At 44.7% G+C, this 20,401-nt stretch overlaps 1 protein-coding gene across 1 annotated transcript in view; it reads right to left on the bottom strand.

Moving 5' to 3' along the window:
* AGBL1 (AGBL carboxypeptidase 1) overlaps window positions 1–20,401 on the bottom strand; it is a 543,682-nt gene that overhangs the window by 345,994 nt on the left and 177,287 nt on the right. The window contains exon 18 of the mRNA XM_075273295.1: window positions 12,282–12,462. Coding sequence (XP_075129396.1) covers window positions 12,282–12,462 — 181 coding nt within the window. The remainder of the gene's footprint in view (window positions 1–12,281; window positions 12,463–20,401) is intronic.

Raw genomic sequence — 20,401 nt, 5'->3', positions numbered from 1 at the left:
ATATTAGCGGGATGAAGTCAGCTAAAGGGAAAAAAATAAAACTTTACTTTATTTCATCAAGAATACTTAGCCACATTTCAGTATATTTGCTTTGTCAGAATGAGTGGGGATTTGTCCTTTAGGCTAACATGCCACTGATCAACACGCTGTGGAAAAAACACAGGTAAAACACGTTGCGTTTTTTTTTTTCTGCAGTATTTTTTCATAGATTTTTTGCTACATTTTTCTCTGCGTTTTTATACCCCTGTTATATATAGAGAAAGAAAACACTAACAGTTCTGCAGCTAGAATTTACATGCTGCATTTTATTTTGTTTTATTTATTTATTTATTTTTTAAAAGCAGCTTTTCTGCAGCTCTTTGTTGCTGAGATATGTGGATGGGATTAACCAAAATCTCATTCACTTTGCTGTACTGTAAAACGCATCACTTTTGTTCCACTGCATTTCCCAGTAGTCATGAATGCTGTGTATCTGTTATTGTTTATGTCAGTTAGGTTATATTAGCCAAGTGGGCGGTAACATCCGCTGTTGTGCTGTTTCTCATCTGATGTCTCAAGTGGTGCTGATCCACTAATTCTGGCACAGTTGGAATTTTTTCTCTAGCCCCTACCATTCCTGAGCAATTGGTGTTATTAGTTTAAGCATCAAATATGCTAATTTGGCTCTCTACTGTCAGCCGGGTAATCCTGGAATAGAGCACACAGAGAGTGATCTAACTGCACAGAACCTATTGAGCATATTATATCCTTAAACTAACAATGTCAATAGCTCAGGAATGGTGGAGACTAGAAAAAAAAATAGGTTAAACTGCACCAGAATCAGTAGAGCAGCACCAATTGAATATTGCAAAGAACTGGAGTTGGTAGAGGTGGTAAAAGGTTCTTTTTAATATAAGAGAGCATGTCCTGATGAATATGTTTAACATAGAACTTTGACACAGTGCTATGTCAGTAATTCCAGGACTAGCTCCAGGTTTTGGAGGACCCTTGAGTGACAGCGTCGCAGTAGATCTCCTGTCAATCATGGTAAGAGGCTCAATCATTTACTTCCAGTAAGCGCTGCAATTTATACAAATGGACTTATATCTGCTCTATCAGTAGACAAAGAAAGTTTTGTTATTTTATATGACTTTGAGAAGACCGCAGCTACAGAGTGGTTAGAGGTCAGAGAGAGGATACTTTAGGACACAGGGGGTTGCAGACTGACAATAGCAAGTTTAACAAGGGTTTTGAGAATAAAACTGATTTTTTTTTTCAGTTCTAAGGCCCCATTGAGCTCAATGGACCCCAGGATCTGCCTGAGTTTGCCAGAGTGCTGACCCCTAACCCTGAGCAGTGCCTAGCTCATCCAATTTAAAGCTACAGAAAGATTGGGGAAAAAATAGGAAAATTGAGTATGCAATAGAGATGAGCGAGTAGTGTTCGATCGAGTAGGTGTTCAATCGAGTACGAGTATTTCGAATACCGTAGTATTCGATCGAACACTACTAGCTGTTCGAAGTTTAAGGTTTGATGCAGAACCAGCGTTGATTGGCAGAATGCTATACATTCTGCCAATCAACGCTGGTTCTTCTCTTACCTTTAGAAGTCTTCTCCGTGCAGCGTCCCCACGGCGTCTTCCGGCTGGAATTCACTCTGCCTAGGCATCCGGCCTAGGCAGAGCCGACTGCGCATGCGCGGGCATGCCCTCGCATGCGCAGTCGGCTCTGCTTAGGCCCCGATGCCTAGGCAGAGTGAATTCCAGCCGGAAGACGCCGTGGGGACGCTGCGCTGGGAGAAGACTTCAAGAAGAATCCAGCCCGACCGTCACTCGTGGACTTGGTAAGTATAATTTTATCGAATTTTGCATACCCCTGAAATGAGTATTTCCCCCCATAGACTATAATGGGGTTCAAAATCCGTTCGAACAGTCGAACAGTGTGCAGCTGTTCAAATCGGATTTCGAACCTTGGACATTTTAGTGTTCACTCATCTCTAGTATGCAAATTTGCTAAATAAAAAAAGTTATATTTGCCTTCTATATAGTTATATTTGCCTGCATATATAGGACTTGTATTACCACAGCATGTTAAGATTATCTGACACCTCTTCTGACATGTCTGTTTTCGCAGACACTTGCATATCCCATGAAATAACAGTTCTGAAGGATCTTTTTGTCACTTCACTATTTTAAACTTACTTTTATTACATACTAGCTATAGCCCGTGACTTCGTCCGCTGTCCCCTCCCCCTTGCGCGATCCACCTGCAGCGCGGCCCGTGGCACCCCATGGCCCTTTCCTTGCATCCAGCTCGGTCACCTCCCACAGCGTCGTGGGCCAGGACCCCACGGCCCCGCTGCTGCACCTGGAGCATGTGGGCTGCCGCCATGTTGATTACGGTCTTCCCGGTCAATCGGCCCGCCCACACCCTGCCATGCATCAATAGGAGGTGCGTGGAAAGACCTGGGCTGGCAGAATGCCAGCTTCTATAGCCGAGGCAGAGGGGTCTTTGGAGGGTGACGGTGGCGATTTGGGGTGAGTGACCCACATTTAAAGTAGCCTATGCGTATTTCGTGGGAATTATGTAGGTGTGTGTGAAATTTCCCCCCAATCCGTTCAGCCGTTTGGCTGTGATTGAGGAACAAACATCCGAACATCCAAACACACAAACACACAAACCCACAAACTCTATTAATAGGATGAGAAAAATACTCCACAATAAAATTAACCATTTCACTATTTTCAGTCTAAAATTCTAAATGTTAATGTTGTTCTTAGCCAAGGTATCAGCGGTTATAAAATAATTGTTTAAATAATATGATTTGTTCTTCCTTTGCCTTCCAGGTCCTGTATGTGCACATATGTTGAACTAAAGCTCAATGTACGCTAAGACCCGGTTCACACCTGCGTTCAGTATTCCATTCAGGAGCAAGCAGCACTTTTCATGTTTCGCATAGAAACCAAACGGTAACAACACGGACCCCATTATAATCTATGGGGTCTGCGTGTTTTCCAAGGTAAGCGTTTTTCAATGCATATAGGTTTCCGTTCGGGGGGTCCTCAAGCAGAATCCCCAAACTGAATACCGAACACAGATGGCTGGGGCCCCACAAAGAGTAGACACAGCATGTCAATTATAACTATGGAAATGCGGGCGGTTTACTTGTTGATCCCAAGAGTTTAACAGCCGGAAGGTTCTGCAGGATTTGACCTTCAGGATTGGGTTCCAGATGAATGTTTCAAACTGATGACCTATCCACAGAATCTTGACACCCAGACCCTGCACAGGTCAGCTGTTGTGGTAGCACCCAGATGCTAGAAGTTATAACAATGGAAGTGGAGAGGAGGCAGCTCTGCTCCTATTCACATAATAGGAGCAGAGCGTCTTCCATTCCATGTCCACTGCAGAAGCTTCTAGTGCTCAGAGGCTGCCAGAATAACTGGCCTATGCTGAGTGTCAGACCCCCCACAAATCAGATACTTGTGACATACTGTATTCTATGGATAGGTCATCAGTATGAAACATACATTTGTTGTTAAAAAAAAGACCTTTTAAGCAGAGAAATTTTAACACATTATCGGTCACCTCAATATACAGTAGTTTCCTCCCAGTGACCATTTAATCAATATATCACATTCAAATTAAAAAAAAAAAAAAAAAAAAAATTCCACTAACCCCATTCACATAGGGCTCGTCATTCCTCTCTGCCACCGATATCATCAGCCGAAGTCCGAATGGTGGAGCACAGAGAAAATAGTATTGCATTCAACTTTATCTGTGTCCTAAAGATGCAGATATAGTTGAAATTGCTCCCTGCTCCCTGAAACAGCAGGACAGTACTTGAAATAAAGGACTGATCCAGATTAGCCAAATGGCTCCTATTATTATAGAGCCCATTAAAGCAACCTTGACTTTGAAGAGGACCTTCCACCACCTCCATCAATTCAATTGCTTTGCATCTGTTAACTGATTCCATGACAGTTGGAATTTTCTCTCTAGCCCCCACCATTCCCAAGCAACAGTCACAGTTACTTTTTGTGCCTGATGTGCTTTCTCAGCTCTGCTATGGCAGTGTCAGGCAGGGGGATGTGATTGAAAGCTCCAATCAGAAGTGGCCAGAAAATCACAGCCCTTACCTGCTCCTGTCTGACACTGCACCCCTGACAGTACAGAGCCTAAATGATATATTAGGCACCAAAACTAACAGCACTGATTGCTCAGTAACAGTGGAGGCTAGAAAAAAAAATCCATCTGTATCAGAATGAGTGGCGGGACAGCTCCTAATTCATGTAAATCACTGGACTTGTTGGACATGGTGATAGGTCCTCTGCAGAGTGCCTGTAGGGATTGGATGTGGCATTGTACAGGGGAAATACCTATAGGACCTCAAACCCCTTGTTCTTGTTTTTGGATCTCCATAAACATTCAATGATATGGGGAAAAGAAAATTGATTTTGTGTTCTGCCCTTCATTTACTTGCATAACTTTCAATCTGACTTGTTGCATGGGTAAGTAATGATTGACCTTTATGAGACATCATCTGAAACTCACGACAATACTCAAATGCCACCTTCTAATCGGATTCAATTTGTCACATTATTACAGTCATGCATAAAATGACTACACAACCACTTCAGATAAAAATAATATATTTCTTTAAAATTGTGTTAAAGTAGGAAACATTTCAAGCACCACCTCGAGTACAATCGCAGGATTTAACATTACAAAATCTTTTTTTAATGTGATGCATCAGGGAAGGGAACACTTAAAACATGTCTTCCTCTGACAGAAGAGTCCTATCATTATACAACATCAATTATGGATGTTTATAGAGAGAGAAATGCAGGCGGATACGTGTTTAATTAATAGCCCAAATTCAAGACACAGGAATTGACGCAAGGCTGCTTGTGTTTCCAGAAGGTAATGCCGAAAGATCAAACTGTCTCTTACACAGGGATCAATTAAAGAAAGAAGCTGCATTTCTAATGGCTTCTCCACAAGAGAAACTAGCTTTGTTCAAATGGTGTCAGCCCAAAAGAAAATTCCCTTTCTAATTTATACTGTGCTTCCCATTGTATATTATATGGAATAGTGTGGAAATAAAGTGACAGTATGGTGTATGCGTACCATGGTTGTGATGATATCTCATACAATGGATAAGTAAAAGGAATGTAATGATATTTTATAGGATAAAGAAAGATTATGAATGATAATCTGTTTTCCCTTAGCCCAAACAGCAGCACAACTGGGGTATTTCTACCCCTATGAGCTGTTAGGACAGGTGGAATTTTTAATTACCTAACAGCTTTTGACCCCTATAAGAGGCCGGAAGACCTGCTCCTCCCTTGTGTTAGTAACAAGTATGATCTACAGAGCAATTCATAAAGGTGACACACATATATACTGTACATCACATATTGTACAATAGCACCTCTTAGGGAGGGAGCCTTGTGCTGCTGTTTGGGCTAAGGGAAAACAGATTATCATTCATAATCTTTCTTTCCCCCTATGCCCAACAGTAGCACAACTGGGGATTTAGCAAGTATTATCTCTCCTAGGGCGGGACCTCCTGGCAGGCTGATGCCAAGATGGAGTGCCAAATGCTGTAGCATCGGCCGTACGCCAGTCCAATCTGTAGTGTTTGGCAAAAGTCAGCTGTGAGCTCCAAGAGGCTGCAGCACATATCTGCTCTAGAGAGAGGAACCGTGTTTCTGCCCATGATGTCGCCACTGATCGGGTGGCATGGGCTCGTAGGAAATCTGGAACAGGAAGATTCTGAGCCCGTAGGGAACAGCTGATAGCTTCTCTGATCCATCTAGACAGGGATACCTTTGTAGCTTTAGCGCCTCTATTGTGGCCAAACACATTAACCAGAAGATTCTCTGATCTTCGGAACGGTGCTGTACGGTCCAGGTAGATACATAGTGCTCTTACCAGATCCAGTGTGTGTAGCTTTTCCTCCTGCTCAGTGGCAGGGGAGGGAAAGAAACCCGGTAGGGTGATCACTTGATTGGTGTTCTGAAGTGTGGGTACCTTCGGCAAGAATCCTGGGACGAACCTTAGCTGTACTCTGTCAGGAAAGAAAGTTATGAAAGGTTCGGAGGCTGCTAGAGCCTGCAATTCGCCAACCTTCTTGGCGGAGGTTATTGCCAACAGAAAGGTCACTTTAAATGACAGGTACTTCCAGTCCACTTCAGATAATGGTTCGAAGGGGGGCGCACTGAGCCCTTGTAGAACCGCGGCCAGGTCCCACCTTGGGACAGGGGGCCGTACCTGGGGGCGGAGCCTGGCAGCCCCCCTAAGGAACTGTTTGACAAGAGGATCTTGTGATAACCATGTCTCCAGAAGAGCAGATAGAGCTGACACTTGAACCTTGAGGGTGGCAGGTGCTAGTCCTCTTTCCAGACCGTTCTGTAAGAACTCCAGGACTGCATCTCTGTCAGGATCGCGGTGGCTGCCTGTACACCAATCTCGGAATATCCGGGCGATCCTCTGGTAGCTCTTATTAGTTGCCTCTGCTCTTGAGTGGGCTAAGGTACTTAGCACTCCCTGGGACAATCCTCTGTCTGCGCGTATTCCCTCCCATCCCATCGGGATGGGAGGGAACACGTATGCCAGTTCGAACCTCCATGGTATTGACAGGGCATCCACAGCCAAAGGGTTGTCTTCCCGGTACAGGGAGCAAAACCTTTCTACTTTGGCATTGTGTTGGGTGGCCATCAGATCCACCTCGGGGAGACCCCACCTCCTGGTCAGGTAGTGGAAGATGTCCTGATTCAGGGACCATTCGCCTGCGGTCGGCCGGCCTCTGCTGAATTGATCCGCTAGGATGTTCAGGCAGCCCTGGATATGTACCGCGGCCAGCTGGGAGAGGTTTTGTTCTGCCCAGGAGAAGATCAGGTTGGTGACTTGCATGAGCGAGGGGGACCTAGTTCCTCCCTGCTTGTTGATATAGTGGACTGTCGTCAGATTGTCTGATCTTACTTTGACCGCTTTCCCTCGTAGAAGTGGTGCAAACGACAGAAGGGCTCGATGAACTGCGGTAAGCTCGCGCCAGTTGGATGAGTGCGTCCTCTCCCACTGATTCCATGTACCTTGAACCGGGGTCTCCCCCAAATGAGCTCCCCAGCCTGTGAGGGAGGCATCTGTAGTCAACAGGGTCCAGGCGGGCTGGACCGAGGACTTCCCATCTCGCAGATGGGTCCACCAGGGCAAGGTTTGCCGGGTGCTGATGGTTAACTGGATTGGCTTCTGTAAACCTGAAGGACTGTGATTCCAGACTCTCAAGATCTCGTTCTGTAGAGGGCGCATATGCCATAGGGCCCAAGGAACTGAATCTAGGGCAGCGGACATCAATCCAAGGACCTTCATAGCCGTCCTGATGGTGACCTTCTGTGTGGAAGACAAATGATGTGCTGCCCGAGCAATTTTCCTTTTACGAGGAGAGGGTAGAGAGACCGTCATGTTGAGAGAGTCTAGAATAAGTCCCAGGAACTGAACTCGTGTTGATGGCACCATCACTGACTTCTGCCAGTTTACCAGCCACCCCAGCTTGTCTAGTAGAGCTACGACGGTCTGCACCTGCGTGGTATGAACCTCCTTTGAATGAGCCTTCAGAAGCCAGTCATCCAGGTACGGGACTATGAATATGCCTTGAAGGCGCAGGGCGGCAGCAACCGGAGCTATAACCTTAGTGAAGGTGTGGGGGGCGGAGGATATGCCGAACGGGAGGGCTGCGAACTGGAAGTGCGCCTCTTTCCCTTGTATGTCTACGGCAATCCTTAGGAACTTTCGGTGTGCCAGAAAGATGGGTACGTGGAGGTAGGCGTCCTTCAGGTCCAGAGTGACGAAGTGATCTCCAGGGTGCATGAAAGGTAGTACTGACCTGATGGTTTCCATGCGAAACCGCAGCCTGCGGATGAAGTGATTCAGATACCTGAGATCGATGATCATACGCCACTCGCCTGATGGCTTGGGGACCAAGAAGACTGGAGAGTAGACGCCTGTGCCTTGCTCTGCGCGAGGAACCACCTCTAGCACGGCCTTGTCCACGTACTCCTGAATCAATCTCTCCAGATGAAGTTGTTTGGGGCCCTGAAGAGGGCGGGTTCTTACCATCTTCTCTGGCGGCTGGGAAGCAAAATTAATTTTATAGCCTTCCTGGATCGTCTGGATGACCCAGGGGTCCCGAATATTCTGCCGCCAGGCCTCCACATAGTGGGAAAGACGACCGCCCACCCCAGGGGAGGGGGGGCTAGGGAGGGGGGGTGTACTGAGAGGGAATTAGAAGGGGGCATTCTTACGGCCACGAGATGAGCCCCGACCTCTTCCTCTCCCGGATCGCCGCTGGCCTCTGGTGCCTCTCCGGGTGCCTCTTCCTCAAAATGAGGTACTCCGACCTTCAAGGGGCTGTGGCAGGTTCTTACCCTTGGAGTCGGCCCAGCCTTCCATGATGTGGTCGAGCTCCCTTCCGAACAGCCGTCCGGGCTCAAAGGGGAGACCACAGAGGCTATTTTTGGAAGTAAGGTCAGCCTTCCAGGGCTTCAGCCATAGGGGTCGGCGAGACACAGTAGCCAGTGCCATGGATCTAGCCGCCAGACGGGTCTGAAAATGGGTAGCCTCTGTCAGGTGATCCACCAACAGCGTGATGTCGGACACTGCCGCGATGAGATCATCATGATCCACGCCGGAATCGATGTCCTTGGCCAGGGATGACAGTTCTGCGCGTAAGCCAGTTGCTACCTCATTCGCGACCATGCCCAAAAAGGCCTGGGCAGAGGCGGACGAATATACACGCCTCAAAGATCCTTCGACTCGGTGATCCATGGGGTCCCTGAGGCCCGAGCCGTCCTCTGATGGAAGGATGGAGCGCCTTGATAACTTGGCCACGGCGACGTCCACCTTTGGTGGAGGACCCCACGCCTTTAGTTGACTTTCAGAGACGGGAAAAAGTGCCTTGAAGCGTGTGGATGGCGCAAAGGATCTCTCCGGGTGCCTCCATTTGCCCTCCATCAAGCGGAGCATCTCCGAAGAGGGCCTGAAGGTACGAGACCTACGGCTAGAGCCTTCCCTGCCTTCCCGGTCTCTGATTCTTAGGGTCTTGAATACTCTGGACATCTTGTCCAGGGGAAAAATCTCCTTCTCCTCCTCCGTACTAGAAGACGACTCCACATCCCTGAGGCGCAGCTTTTCCAGAGACGGCAGGGACAATTCACAATCCAGCCGTGGCCTCTTGGCCAGGGAGACGGCTTCCATCCTTTTCATGGAGTCCTGGACGTACCCCTTCACCCAGGAAACCATCTCTAGCATGGGAGTTGTTTCAACAGAGGGGGCCCTGCAACCCTGACAGAACCGATATTGGGAGTCATCAGGCAGCGGCACTCTACAGGAAGCGCACGCCAGATGCTTCCTTTTGGAAGCAGCCTTCCTTCTAGGAGGAACAGTGGAGGAAGAAGAAGACATTCTGAGGAGGAAGAAAAGGATACACTAACTACTTATTGCCCCCAGGGATGCAACTCCCCAACCTCCCCCCCCCCCGGCCATGTCCACCAAACCTTAGTCAATGAAGACAGCTCTCCATCAATGAAATGACCAGGGAGCTTCACCAACTGATGTGCTTGCAACCGGAGTGACAAGCACTAACTGAAGCTCTAGGGGGACTTAAATAGGCCAGGGGGCGGGGGTTTGCCAGAATCTCCATGAGAAAAGGGGAGGGGGGAAGAAAGGGGGGAGGGGGGGATCCGACTCAGGTATGGTCCCAAGGACCGGGGGACCCCCCCCCCCGAACTACCACGGCAATGCTCGTGTCTAGGGGTTCTTCTCTTTCCGTCCACCATGAGACCCGCGCACTGCGCATGCGCGGCGGACCTTGCTAGACGGCGGACCCGAGGAACCTGAGAAAGGTTCCTAGGTCTAGCGTTCCTATACCCGGGGAAAGCCTCGACCCGGCGCGACAGCCAGATAGGAGAGCGCACGAGCCGGCAGGGTCCCCGCCGGGAGAAGAGGACCCCTGCTGAAAAAAGAAGAAGGATGTCCAAGAAAAAGATCTTCCGCTGTCAGGTACGGATGGGGGAGAGTAGTGGACCCCTATAGGAGGTCAGAACACCTGCTCCCCCCCTGACCACCTGTCCTGTCCCACAGGACAGAAAAAAACACAAGGGAGGAGCAGGTCTTCTGGCCTCTTATAGGGGGCAAAAGCTGTTAGGTAATTAAAAATTCCACCTGTCCTAACAGCTCATAGGGGCAGAAATACCCCAGTTGTGCTGCTGTTGGGCGTAGGGGGAAATAATGAACATGATCATGGAGGAGGAGGGGAGACTTTTAGTATTCCTTTGTCTTCATCACTGGGAGACCCGGGCGATCGATCCCCTAGTGATGTGACATTTATCCCTTATACTGTGGAAGTGTCTTTAATGGGACAACCCCTTTAATTCACAGCAAACAATTTCGCAACACAAGAATAAAATATAAATACTCCAAACCCCCCAAAACTAGATACTCTGTCCTCCTCTTCTTTCCAGTACTATTTTTTTCATATATATATATATAATTTTAATAAAATAGGGGAAACTTAAAGCCAGATAATGATTCAAATTACTTTTTTATAACACGTTTTTACTTTGCAGCTATTTTAAGTCTGAGTTCACATGGAGTTTTTTGGACCGGATTTTGACTCGGGAAGCTGCCTCAGAATCTTGTTCAAAAAACATCTCCCGCGGCTATGGATGCCGGTGCAGTGCACTTCGCTCTGGATTAGGCCCAAATGAATGGGCCCAGTTGGGAGGGAGTCTCGCGCCGCGGAAGCCGTGGCGGATTCAGCCACAAATAAGCATCAAGAAAGAACAACTTGCTTCTCGCTAACAGAAAAGAGAAGTGAATGGCTCCCATTGAATTCAATGGGAGGCTTTTTTTTGGAGCTGGATTCTGAGGCGGATTCCATGTCAAAATCCGGTCCAAAAAACTCTGTGTGAACTCAGCCTAACTCTATTTTCTGTGCTAGTTATGAGGGACGCCATCTTGCCTGAGCTGCTATCAGTCTTATGGGATTTGCTTTACAGCAGCCATATGGACCATATCTGGGGGTGTCCATTGACTTCCATGGGACAGTTATTCAGGCATGCCTAAGCAGTCAATAGTAGCTAGATATACTGTATACAGCGTATAAGATATATATATATATATATATATATATATATATATATATATATAATTTATTTATCTTATTATTATTCATCTATATTAGACATTTAGAAATAAAATGAAAAAAAACAAACAGCATAAAACAGAAAAAAAAAACACTAAAAATTCTTTAAAAATATGCTACATAAATAACTTTATCGGATTATTCTTTTTTGGCTTAGGAACCTTTACAAAAGTTAACTTCACACTCAAAATATGCCAAAATTACGTGTATTGCAACGGAAAAAATGCAGAAACAAGAAGGGCTCATTGATTCAAGGTTGCACCGCAAGGCCATGCTTGCCTGTGTTACATTAGTTGGAGTACCAGCATTATATTGGTCGGAATTCACTAGACTGTACTCTACAGAACAATTCTTCCCATTATTCTCTGACCTTTCTCATTGACAAATAGTTTACATTCACAGGAATACCTTTTGCTAGATTTTTTCTTCTGTTACACCATTCTGGGTATACTCTTATCACCCCTGCACTTGCTTGGCAATTCCTTAAATACAAGACCCCACTAGTCTGGCACCAATGACCAAGCCTTAGGCCGGGGCCCCATGGGACATAAACGCCGTGATTTGCCCACAGCAGAGATGCTGCGGGTAAAAATCACGGCGTTTTACAGTGCAAGCAAAGGGGATGGGATTCATGCGAATCCCATGCCCACTTTGTGGAAGAAATCGCAGCGCGGACACACTGTGATTTGCAAAGCTGTTACAACTTTGCAAATCGCAGCATGTCAATTATAGTTACGGAAATGCCGGCAGCTTTCCCATAGATATAATTGTAACAGAAAGTCTTCAGAGGAAAACTCCGCCAACTTTCTGTTGAAAGCGCTTTAGTGCTAATGGGATTCACAATAAACTGATCCACAGAAAACTTTCTCACTGGGTTTTGTGCTGAACTCTGGAGTAATGTGACTAATCTCCATACAGAAAGGCTCCAATCGCAAAAGGTTAATTGTCTCTAACAAAGAGGCCATTGAGTGTGTATATGCATCACTTATGGAATAGATATGATTTAATTATTTATTATGTAAAAATTCAGCAAAGCAATATAGAAAGAAAGGTTAATACACAGAGCATATAAAAGAATACAGACATTATCTCCTTACTTGCCATTGATGACACCATCCGGGTTAAGCATTGGAACAATCTTAAAAATGAACATTTCTCTGAGGATCTGTGCAATAGGTTCATTACTAGTGAGAAATTCCAGTGTTCCCTTCATCACCCAGCTGGCATTACTCTCACCGGGGTGTACTCGAGCCGTAAGCACTATATACTGCCGACTACCTGCAACAAGCACAAAACACACATTACAATTACATACAATTACAGTCTGCAAAACGACAAACAGAATTATAATGTTTGCAGGTAAGTTATGGATATATCCAAACAATTAAATCGGTTCCAAACAATTAAATCGGTTCCGCCCTCACTCAGGACAAAAGGTAAGGTGAATTTGATTCAAACGATGAGTACTTTATTTGCAATAAGATAACGCGTTTCGGGGTATAGAGTCATTCAAATGGCTCCACCCCTTCGTCTGGATGTCCAGTGCAAAATCCCCACTTTATTGAGCTTCACCTTATACCTAACTCGCCTCCTTCGGCTGCACTATGGAGAAGCCAAACACGTTTTTCCTCACCCGGAACCCTTCTCACACCATCGGTATACCATTATTTATTTATTTTCTTTAGCATTTTCAGTAGAACCCGGTGGGCTGCATATACAGCAATAAAATACAGCTTTCCATTGGAAATATATGTGGAGGCCTACTCACTTTGCCCTTTGTTCCTGCAGTGGTTGTGCCTTCTCAACTGCATCACTCTTGCAAGATACCCGAATAGTAAGCTAAGCCTAATATTTCATGCAAACTAGGGAATTATGGCACCTGACTGCCGCCAAGTTATACAGAACGTTCAGAGACTTCTAGTGTATCTTGCTATATACTTCCAATTTCTATATAAGTTGTCTGTCTGTTGCCTGTGTTTAATGTATGGCCAAATCACTGAACCAAATTTGGCATATAGATAAATCAGGCACTTCTGAAGATTTTATATCATGTTTCAGCTCTCTAGGAGACACCATTCTTGACATATTGAGAAAAGCAAATATAGCACCACCTTATCAAGGACCTGCATTCACTTCACATTATTTGATCCGGATAAAGCTTGCAGGTCCTTCACTTGAAATAACAGCATTATTAGAGAAATGCAGCACTCACTAGTGTTCTCTGTTATCAGCCACCGTCAGAGGAAAGCACTCACGTGACTTGTATTAGCCTATAGAGTCTCACAGGTACTTCACTTTTCATAGCCTCACTCATATATACTATTATCAGCAGAATACACCACTTACTCACTGTTGTTCTCTGTTATGTCATTATCAAAGGACAGCACTCACATGGCCCTATTCGCCAATAGAAGCCCACAGATACTTTTCTCTTAATAGCCTCACTGACATACACCATTACTAGAGGATTTGCACCACTCACTCACTATTGTCCTCTTTTATCTGTCAGGTTATTAAACCACATAATTTGTAGCCATAGTAGAAAATTGGCCTTCATCTGGTGTAGTCGTCTGGATTTTCCAGTTTTTACTTTTTTACCTTCTTCTATGATTGGTTGCTATGGGAAACTGCTTCATTTTACATTTCCACTACTTTAGATAAACCACCCCCATTACATTTTATGGTTTGTAGCACATATTAAAATTTTCATTCATAATTCTTGAAGACGTGCACAATTGCCAGGTGACCTTCCTACCCAGTGGAATCCTTTGTACCGACACTTTATACCCAGGCAACGCTGGGTACTGTCTCTAGTAATTCATATAAAGGAATACAGAATTTCTTTGCCGTATTCTGTACTATGTCATGTTCCATTATATGCCATAATATGCATCTGTTGACTTGAGGATGATTTGTTTCTAGAAAAGAATATTTTCACAATATGACACTGTATAGGGCACCATATGGCGGTACAAGGGGTGCCTATTGCTCTATATACATTCTGTGCTCCTCCACAGTCTTCATATATACTGCAAAGTCTTATTCAACACATAATTCACCCTTAACCCTCAAAATAATGGTATTATACATATTTCTCCTGAAAAAAGTATGATAAGCTTATTGTTTAATCCTGCTATAGCCTCAAAGTAAAATGTCTTATAAATGAAAATGAGGATTGTAAGGTTCTGCACTGAGAAAGACGACTCCATGATGTGCTCACTACAACATAAAGAGTGGCGCAGCAAGCATTTGACCTCTTGCGCTGCATGTTGGCCTTACCTTGTATCACAGATAGCGCAGCTTACAATTCACTAGAAAGTGAGTGAATAAAGCAGGTGTCTGCGTGCCCTGGCTATGAATATCTCATAGGGAATGGAAATTGAATGTTGCTCAAGAGGGCCAGAAGCCGAGCTGCCTGTATGACAAGCTAATAGTGGAATGTATAATAAGCTAATTCTACTTATTATAGGTTATTAATTAGCATGCAATTAACTACTTGACTGTTTTGCATCTACATAGTCGGCGTACAGAAGCCGAATACTCTCTGAGCCGCTTTACGAGATGATATATTGAAGATGAACTACGCCTTGTTTACATATCACTGTTACTTTTATGCGTTTAAGGAGCAAATGTCGGAATAAATGTCAGAGCTTGTGCAGAAACCGACAGAGGAAAAGCATTTATCCACTCTCATAACTGCTGGTGAAAAAAGGTATACTCGTAAATGTAGAAAATACTCGTAAAAGCGTAATTCTGGGGATCTGAGCACAATTATACACAGAAATATGGCATGTAATATGAGTAAGACTTCTGCCATGTTCATCATAATTAAAGGGATTATTAATAGAGATGAGCGAACACTGTTCGGATCAGCCGATCCGAACAGCACGCACCCATAGAAATGAATGGAAGCACCTGTGAAGCCAGCCGGCCGCCAGCAAAGTCAGCGTCACAGGTGCTTCCATTCATTTCTATGGGTACGTGCTGTTCGGATCGGCTGATCCGAACAGTGTTCACTCATCTCTAATTATTAACAAGGCTTCTGAGGCTGGCATTATATGGTGCTTTTTTGCAGTTGTTAATAGCAGTGATGTCTAGCACATGCTATTATGTCACCTGTATACTAACTGCGATTAAAATACTACGATTCAGCCTAAACGAAAGCCACATGCTGTGGCAAACCTGCTATTTTTGGTTCCAGTTTTTAAGCCAAAATCAACAGTAATTTCAGTGGGAAATATAAAAGAAGTAAATGTGCAACAAAAAAATACAGCTTTTCTGCAACAAACAGCCTCAGTCTAAGGCCCCACAGGACGACCAGAAAGTATAAAGCGTTGCTGGAAAAACTGCGGTGGGAACGCATTGTGGTTCTTCCCGCAGAGCTTTAAACAGAAAGTTTGCAGAGCTTTCTGTTACAATTATATCTATGGGGAAACCACTGGAATTTCCGTAGATATAATTGACATGCTGCGATTTCCAAAACCACGCTTTGGAAATCATGACATGTCCGCTGCACGGTTTTTACCACAAAATGGGCATGAGATTTGCAAGAATCCCATTCACTTTGCAGTTACTGTAAAACACTGCGTTTTTGACCCAAGGGGCCCTGCCCTAAGGGTTGCCGCAAACAACTGAGTTTCACCTGTGGTACACGGTCCATGTGTTAGCCAGATTTACTGGCTTGAACTTCATGCTGGTAGTGGGAGTCCTAACAGTATAGTTATCTATGATGCTAGGAGTTTTCCCTCCTAGCGACACACTGTCCTGTATTTTAATTGGTATGGGACAGTGTGTCGCTAGGAGGTAGGGAGTCCTATCATTAAGGATAACTATACTGCTAGGAGTCCTGCTCCCAACCAGGTCAAGCCGGGTGAAACTCACCCTAAGAGTGGTGCCTAGGAAAAGACCTGTCATGACGCGACCTGAGGATATCACCTCTGCAGCGCCACCTACTGAAAACGGCACTTTGGCTTTTTGCTGCAGCTTTCTGCCACTGATTAGGCTCAGATGAATGGGCCTAGTCAGTAGGAAGTCTAAGAGTAAGTTCACACGGGTTTTTTTTGGACTGGATTTTGACGTGGAGGCCGCCTCAGAGTCCAAATATTCAAATGAATGGGCCTAGTCGGGAGGGAGTGTCGTGCCACAGACTCTGTGGCGGATTCAGCCGTGGAATCCATGGCAAGAACGGATTCTTGCTTGTTTTTCCACTCCTAGGTAGCGGAAAAAAGAAGCAAGTGGCTCCTATTTAAGTGAATGGGAGCTGGTTTAGGAAGCAGATTGTGAGGCGGATTCCGCGTCAAAATCCCCTGCCAAAAAACCCTGTGTGATCTTACCCTTGCACTGTGGAGTCTGTGGATGAATGAGCCTTGGAATTCACATCAAGATTGAGCAGGACAGTTATTTTTTCAGCAGAAGCAGAACAGAATCCTGCTCATAATCAGCACTAGATTCTGCTTTGTGACTGGACTTTAATAGTGACCCCCTACAGGTAAAAGCCCCACTGTATTTTTTATGTGGGGGAGAACTATCATCCATTGAATGGAACTATTATCCTATGTGGGGGGCCACTATTACTTTGTTGGGGTCACTGTTATCCTGTGGAAGACACAGACTGTGGGCAATAGGTTATTGGAAGAGGTTACCAGTGGTCTAAAGAAGGCAATAAATGGCAAATGGGAAGAGGATTCTATGCTCTTTTGTACATATAGCCACCTTTACTGTTCTGTGACAAAGTGTGCTAAAGGGGCAGTAAATGGCAGATGGTCATTAAGTAGGCACTGAATAAAAGCACACTTTGGGTAAGTTCACACCAGTTTTTTGGTCAGGATTTTGAGGCCGTATCTGCCGGTCAGTTCTTTTTTCCGGGAGCCGTTTGTTCCAGCTCCCGGAAAAAAGAAGCGACATGCTCATTCTTCTCAGGTTCCGGACCAAAAAACCCCATATGCACTAAGTTCACACAGCAGAATCTGTTCCCTAATTATTTTAATGGGAGACAGATGCATCTTTTTTATGTAAAGTGAAAAAATTAGGTAATAGAAGAATGATCTTCTTTTTTTTTTTTGTAAGTCTTTATTTATTAAATTTTTTAACATTATATACAGTTATTCAAATGTAAATATCAATATGCCATATCGATTACATCATATAATTTCGAAGAAACAAGGGAAAAAAAAACGCAATTGGAAACACATCTCGTAGCCAAAGAAATGTTTCTCATGACTCTATGTCATGAGGTCAGGTATTAATCTTATGCCGGACCCGCAGGCCAGGCAGAAGGGCAGACAGAAGGTGTGGATGAGATATATCTTGGATGATAACCATAGCCCAGAGGGCCATAGAGAAGAAAAAGAAATAATAAAAGTGTGATAAGAAAAACATGGCCGAAGTTTCCTCTCTTCAGAAAGAAGATAATGGAGGAAGGAAATAAAAAGAAGAAGAGAGAAGAGCGAGAGATATAAGTAAGAGCCGTTGAAGGAAAGAGTAAGTGCCAGAGATAAAAGTTTGAGGAGTTAAGAAGAAAATGTTGAGAAAAAGGTTTAGAAGGAGGGGATGGGAGGGAAGGAGGGAGGAGGGAGGGGGGGAGGTAGGGGAAGGATAATGGAGTAGCGGTTTTTCCAGTTCACACATCAGAGTTCAAGTTGGTACCATGGTACGATAGCCAGGGCGACCAAATTTTCAGAAATTTGTCATGAGTGCCTCTAGACCAGCTCAGTAATTCCTCAAATCGTGCTATCTGATGGGTTTTCTCTACCCAGTGGTCAATGAGGGGAGTGATGGATTGAAGCCAATAGTGGGGGATCACAGCTTTCGCTGTTTCAACTAGAAGGGTAGTAAGATCTGATTTCCTAGGAGTAAGTTCCTGTTGGGGAAGCGACAGCAGTACAAATGGGGGAGTCAATGTCAAGGGTTTTGAGTTTATCGTTCGGATAAGTTGTTGAACTTGTGTCCAGAAGGGTACTATCATGTTGCAGTACCACCAAATATGTGCTGGGGTGCCTTTTTCAGACTTACATCTCCAGCATACATCTGAGGTGGCTAATCCTCTAGCGTAAAGCCATGTAGGGGATCTATGCCATCTAGATAAAATTTTAAAGTGCGTTTCCTGCAATTTAACACATGGGAAAAAACCGTGGGAGTTACATAGGACGGTGCGTACCTCCTCATCCGTGAGGGAGATCTGCAATTCCTTCTCCCATGAGGATAAATATACTGGCTTGTAGGTCACTTGAGCAGATAAAAGCGCTTGCTTACAGGTTGCGAGTTTCCTCATTTTAGAGGAAGGGGATAAGATTAGCCTTTCAAAATGGGTGAGAGGTCTTTTCAGATCTTTCACGTTGTCAAGAGAGGAAGCACACCATTTGAAATGCTGATAATGTAGGTACGAAATACGAAGTTCTGGAAGCATGTCTGAGAGGGATTCAAATGTAAGTGGGAAGTCATTCATGTAGAGATCATCTAAGTATTTACCCCGGAAAGACTCCCAAAAATCTTCTGGCAGAGATTGGATTTTCTTGTTCAACATATGGGGAAGGACTTTAGCTGGGAAAACTCTCGAAGGAGTTGGGGCCAGTCTTTCTCTTAAGCTATACCACGTATCACAGGGGCCTTTCAATAGAAAGTCACTTGTGGGTGAAGCAAAATGTTTCTTCGAGGGAGTCCACAGTATGTGGTCCAGCTCAGTACCATATTCTAACTCGGCTAGGGATCTGATGAGGGAACCTTCCTTTGGGGCACTCAAAGAAAGCCATCTATTTAGCATGTTGGCATGGTAATAGGTTAACATGTTTGGGAGGGCTATGCCTCCTTTATCTTTTTGTCTTGTTAAGAGGCCAAAGGAGAGGCGTGGGGTTTTGCCATTCCATATATATTTGTTAAGAAGTGACCTAATAGTCTGGTGGAAGGTTTTTGGTAAAAATATCGGGAGCATCTGGAGTCTGTATAGAATGGTGGGGATCACATAAGTTTGTACTATATTTTTGCGCCCAAACCAAGAGAGGAAGGGGAGGTCAAATTTTTTTAGGGTGTCTTTCAGATCTTTTAGAAGGGGTATAAAATTCTTGCAATATAGAGCATCTAATCTATTAGTGAGTTTAATGCCTAAATATTTGATGTGATCTGTTTTCCAAATGAAGGGGGAGGACGGTTGTATCTTCTTTTGAATCTTCTGCGGTAAATTTATCACTAGAATTTCGGACTTCGTGAGGTTCGGTTTATAGTTAGATAATTTCCCGTAATCTTCCATTAAGGAGGTCAGTATTGGCAAGCCAGTCTCAGGTTTAGTCAATAGGAAAAGTATGTCATCTGCAAATGCAAGCGAGTGCAGTGATTTATCTCCTATTGGATAACCCTGTATTAAGGGGTGCTGTCTTACAGACTGAAGAAGTGTTTCTAATGTTAGAATAAATAAAGATGGGGAAAGCGGACATCCTTGGCGTGTACCATTAGAAATGTTAAAATAAGGGGAAAGTGTTCCATTTATTTTCAAGCGGGCATGGGGTTCAGAGTAAAGGGAGAATATTGCATCTACAAATAAAGGGGGAAATCCAAATTTATAGAGGGTTGCCCTCATAAAGCTCCAGTCAACTCTGTCAAAGGCCTTCTCGGCATCGACTCCGAGAAGTACCAGTGACTGTCGTTTCTTATGAGCAAGGGAGATGACATGTAAGAGTTTATGGGTGTTATCTTTACCTTCTCTAGTGGTCACAAATCCTGACTGCTCTTCATGGAGTAGCATGGGGAGGAGCGGTTGGATGCGTAACGCTAATATTTTCGCCCAGATTTTCAAGTCTAGGTTTAAGAGAGATATTGGTCTATAACTTCCGCACAGGTTCGGATCTTTCCCTTCCTTGGCTATAAGTGTTATAAACGCTTCTTGCGTTTGCCTCGACAAACGAGAGCCTGAGAGTAAGGCATTGCATAGGGAAGCAAGCTGGGGGACCAGTACATCTGCAAATTTTTTATAATACAAAAGCGTAAGGCCATCTGGGCCAGGACTTTTTCCTGGTGGGAAGGAGTTAATAACCGTCTTTAACTCAGCATGTGAGATTGGGTCAAGTAATTGTTCCGCTTTATCTTGAGGGATAGATGGTAGTTGGAGGGACTCTAGGAATTTGGCAGTAGCTTGAGACCTGTTTGTGAATTCTATTGGGTTTTCCTCAGATCTAATATTATATAGTGTTTCATAAAATTGTTGGAATGAGTGGGCAATTTCGGGAGT

This window comes from Leptodactylus fuscus, chromosome 5 (genome assembly GCF_031893055.1).
Source record: "Leptodactylus fuscus isolate aLepFus1 chromosome 5, aLepFus1.hap2, whole genome shotgun sequence".
NCBI classification, from domain to species: domain Eukaryota; kingdom Metazoa; phylum Chordata; class Amphibia; order Anura; family Leptodactylidae; genus Leptodactylus; species Leptodactylus fuscus.
The sequence above is the reverse complement of the archived record's forward strand: the minus strand, read 5'-3'. Positions and strand labels throughout refer to the sequence as shown.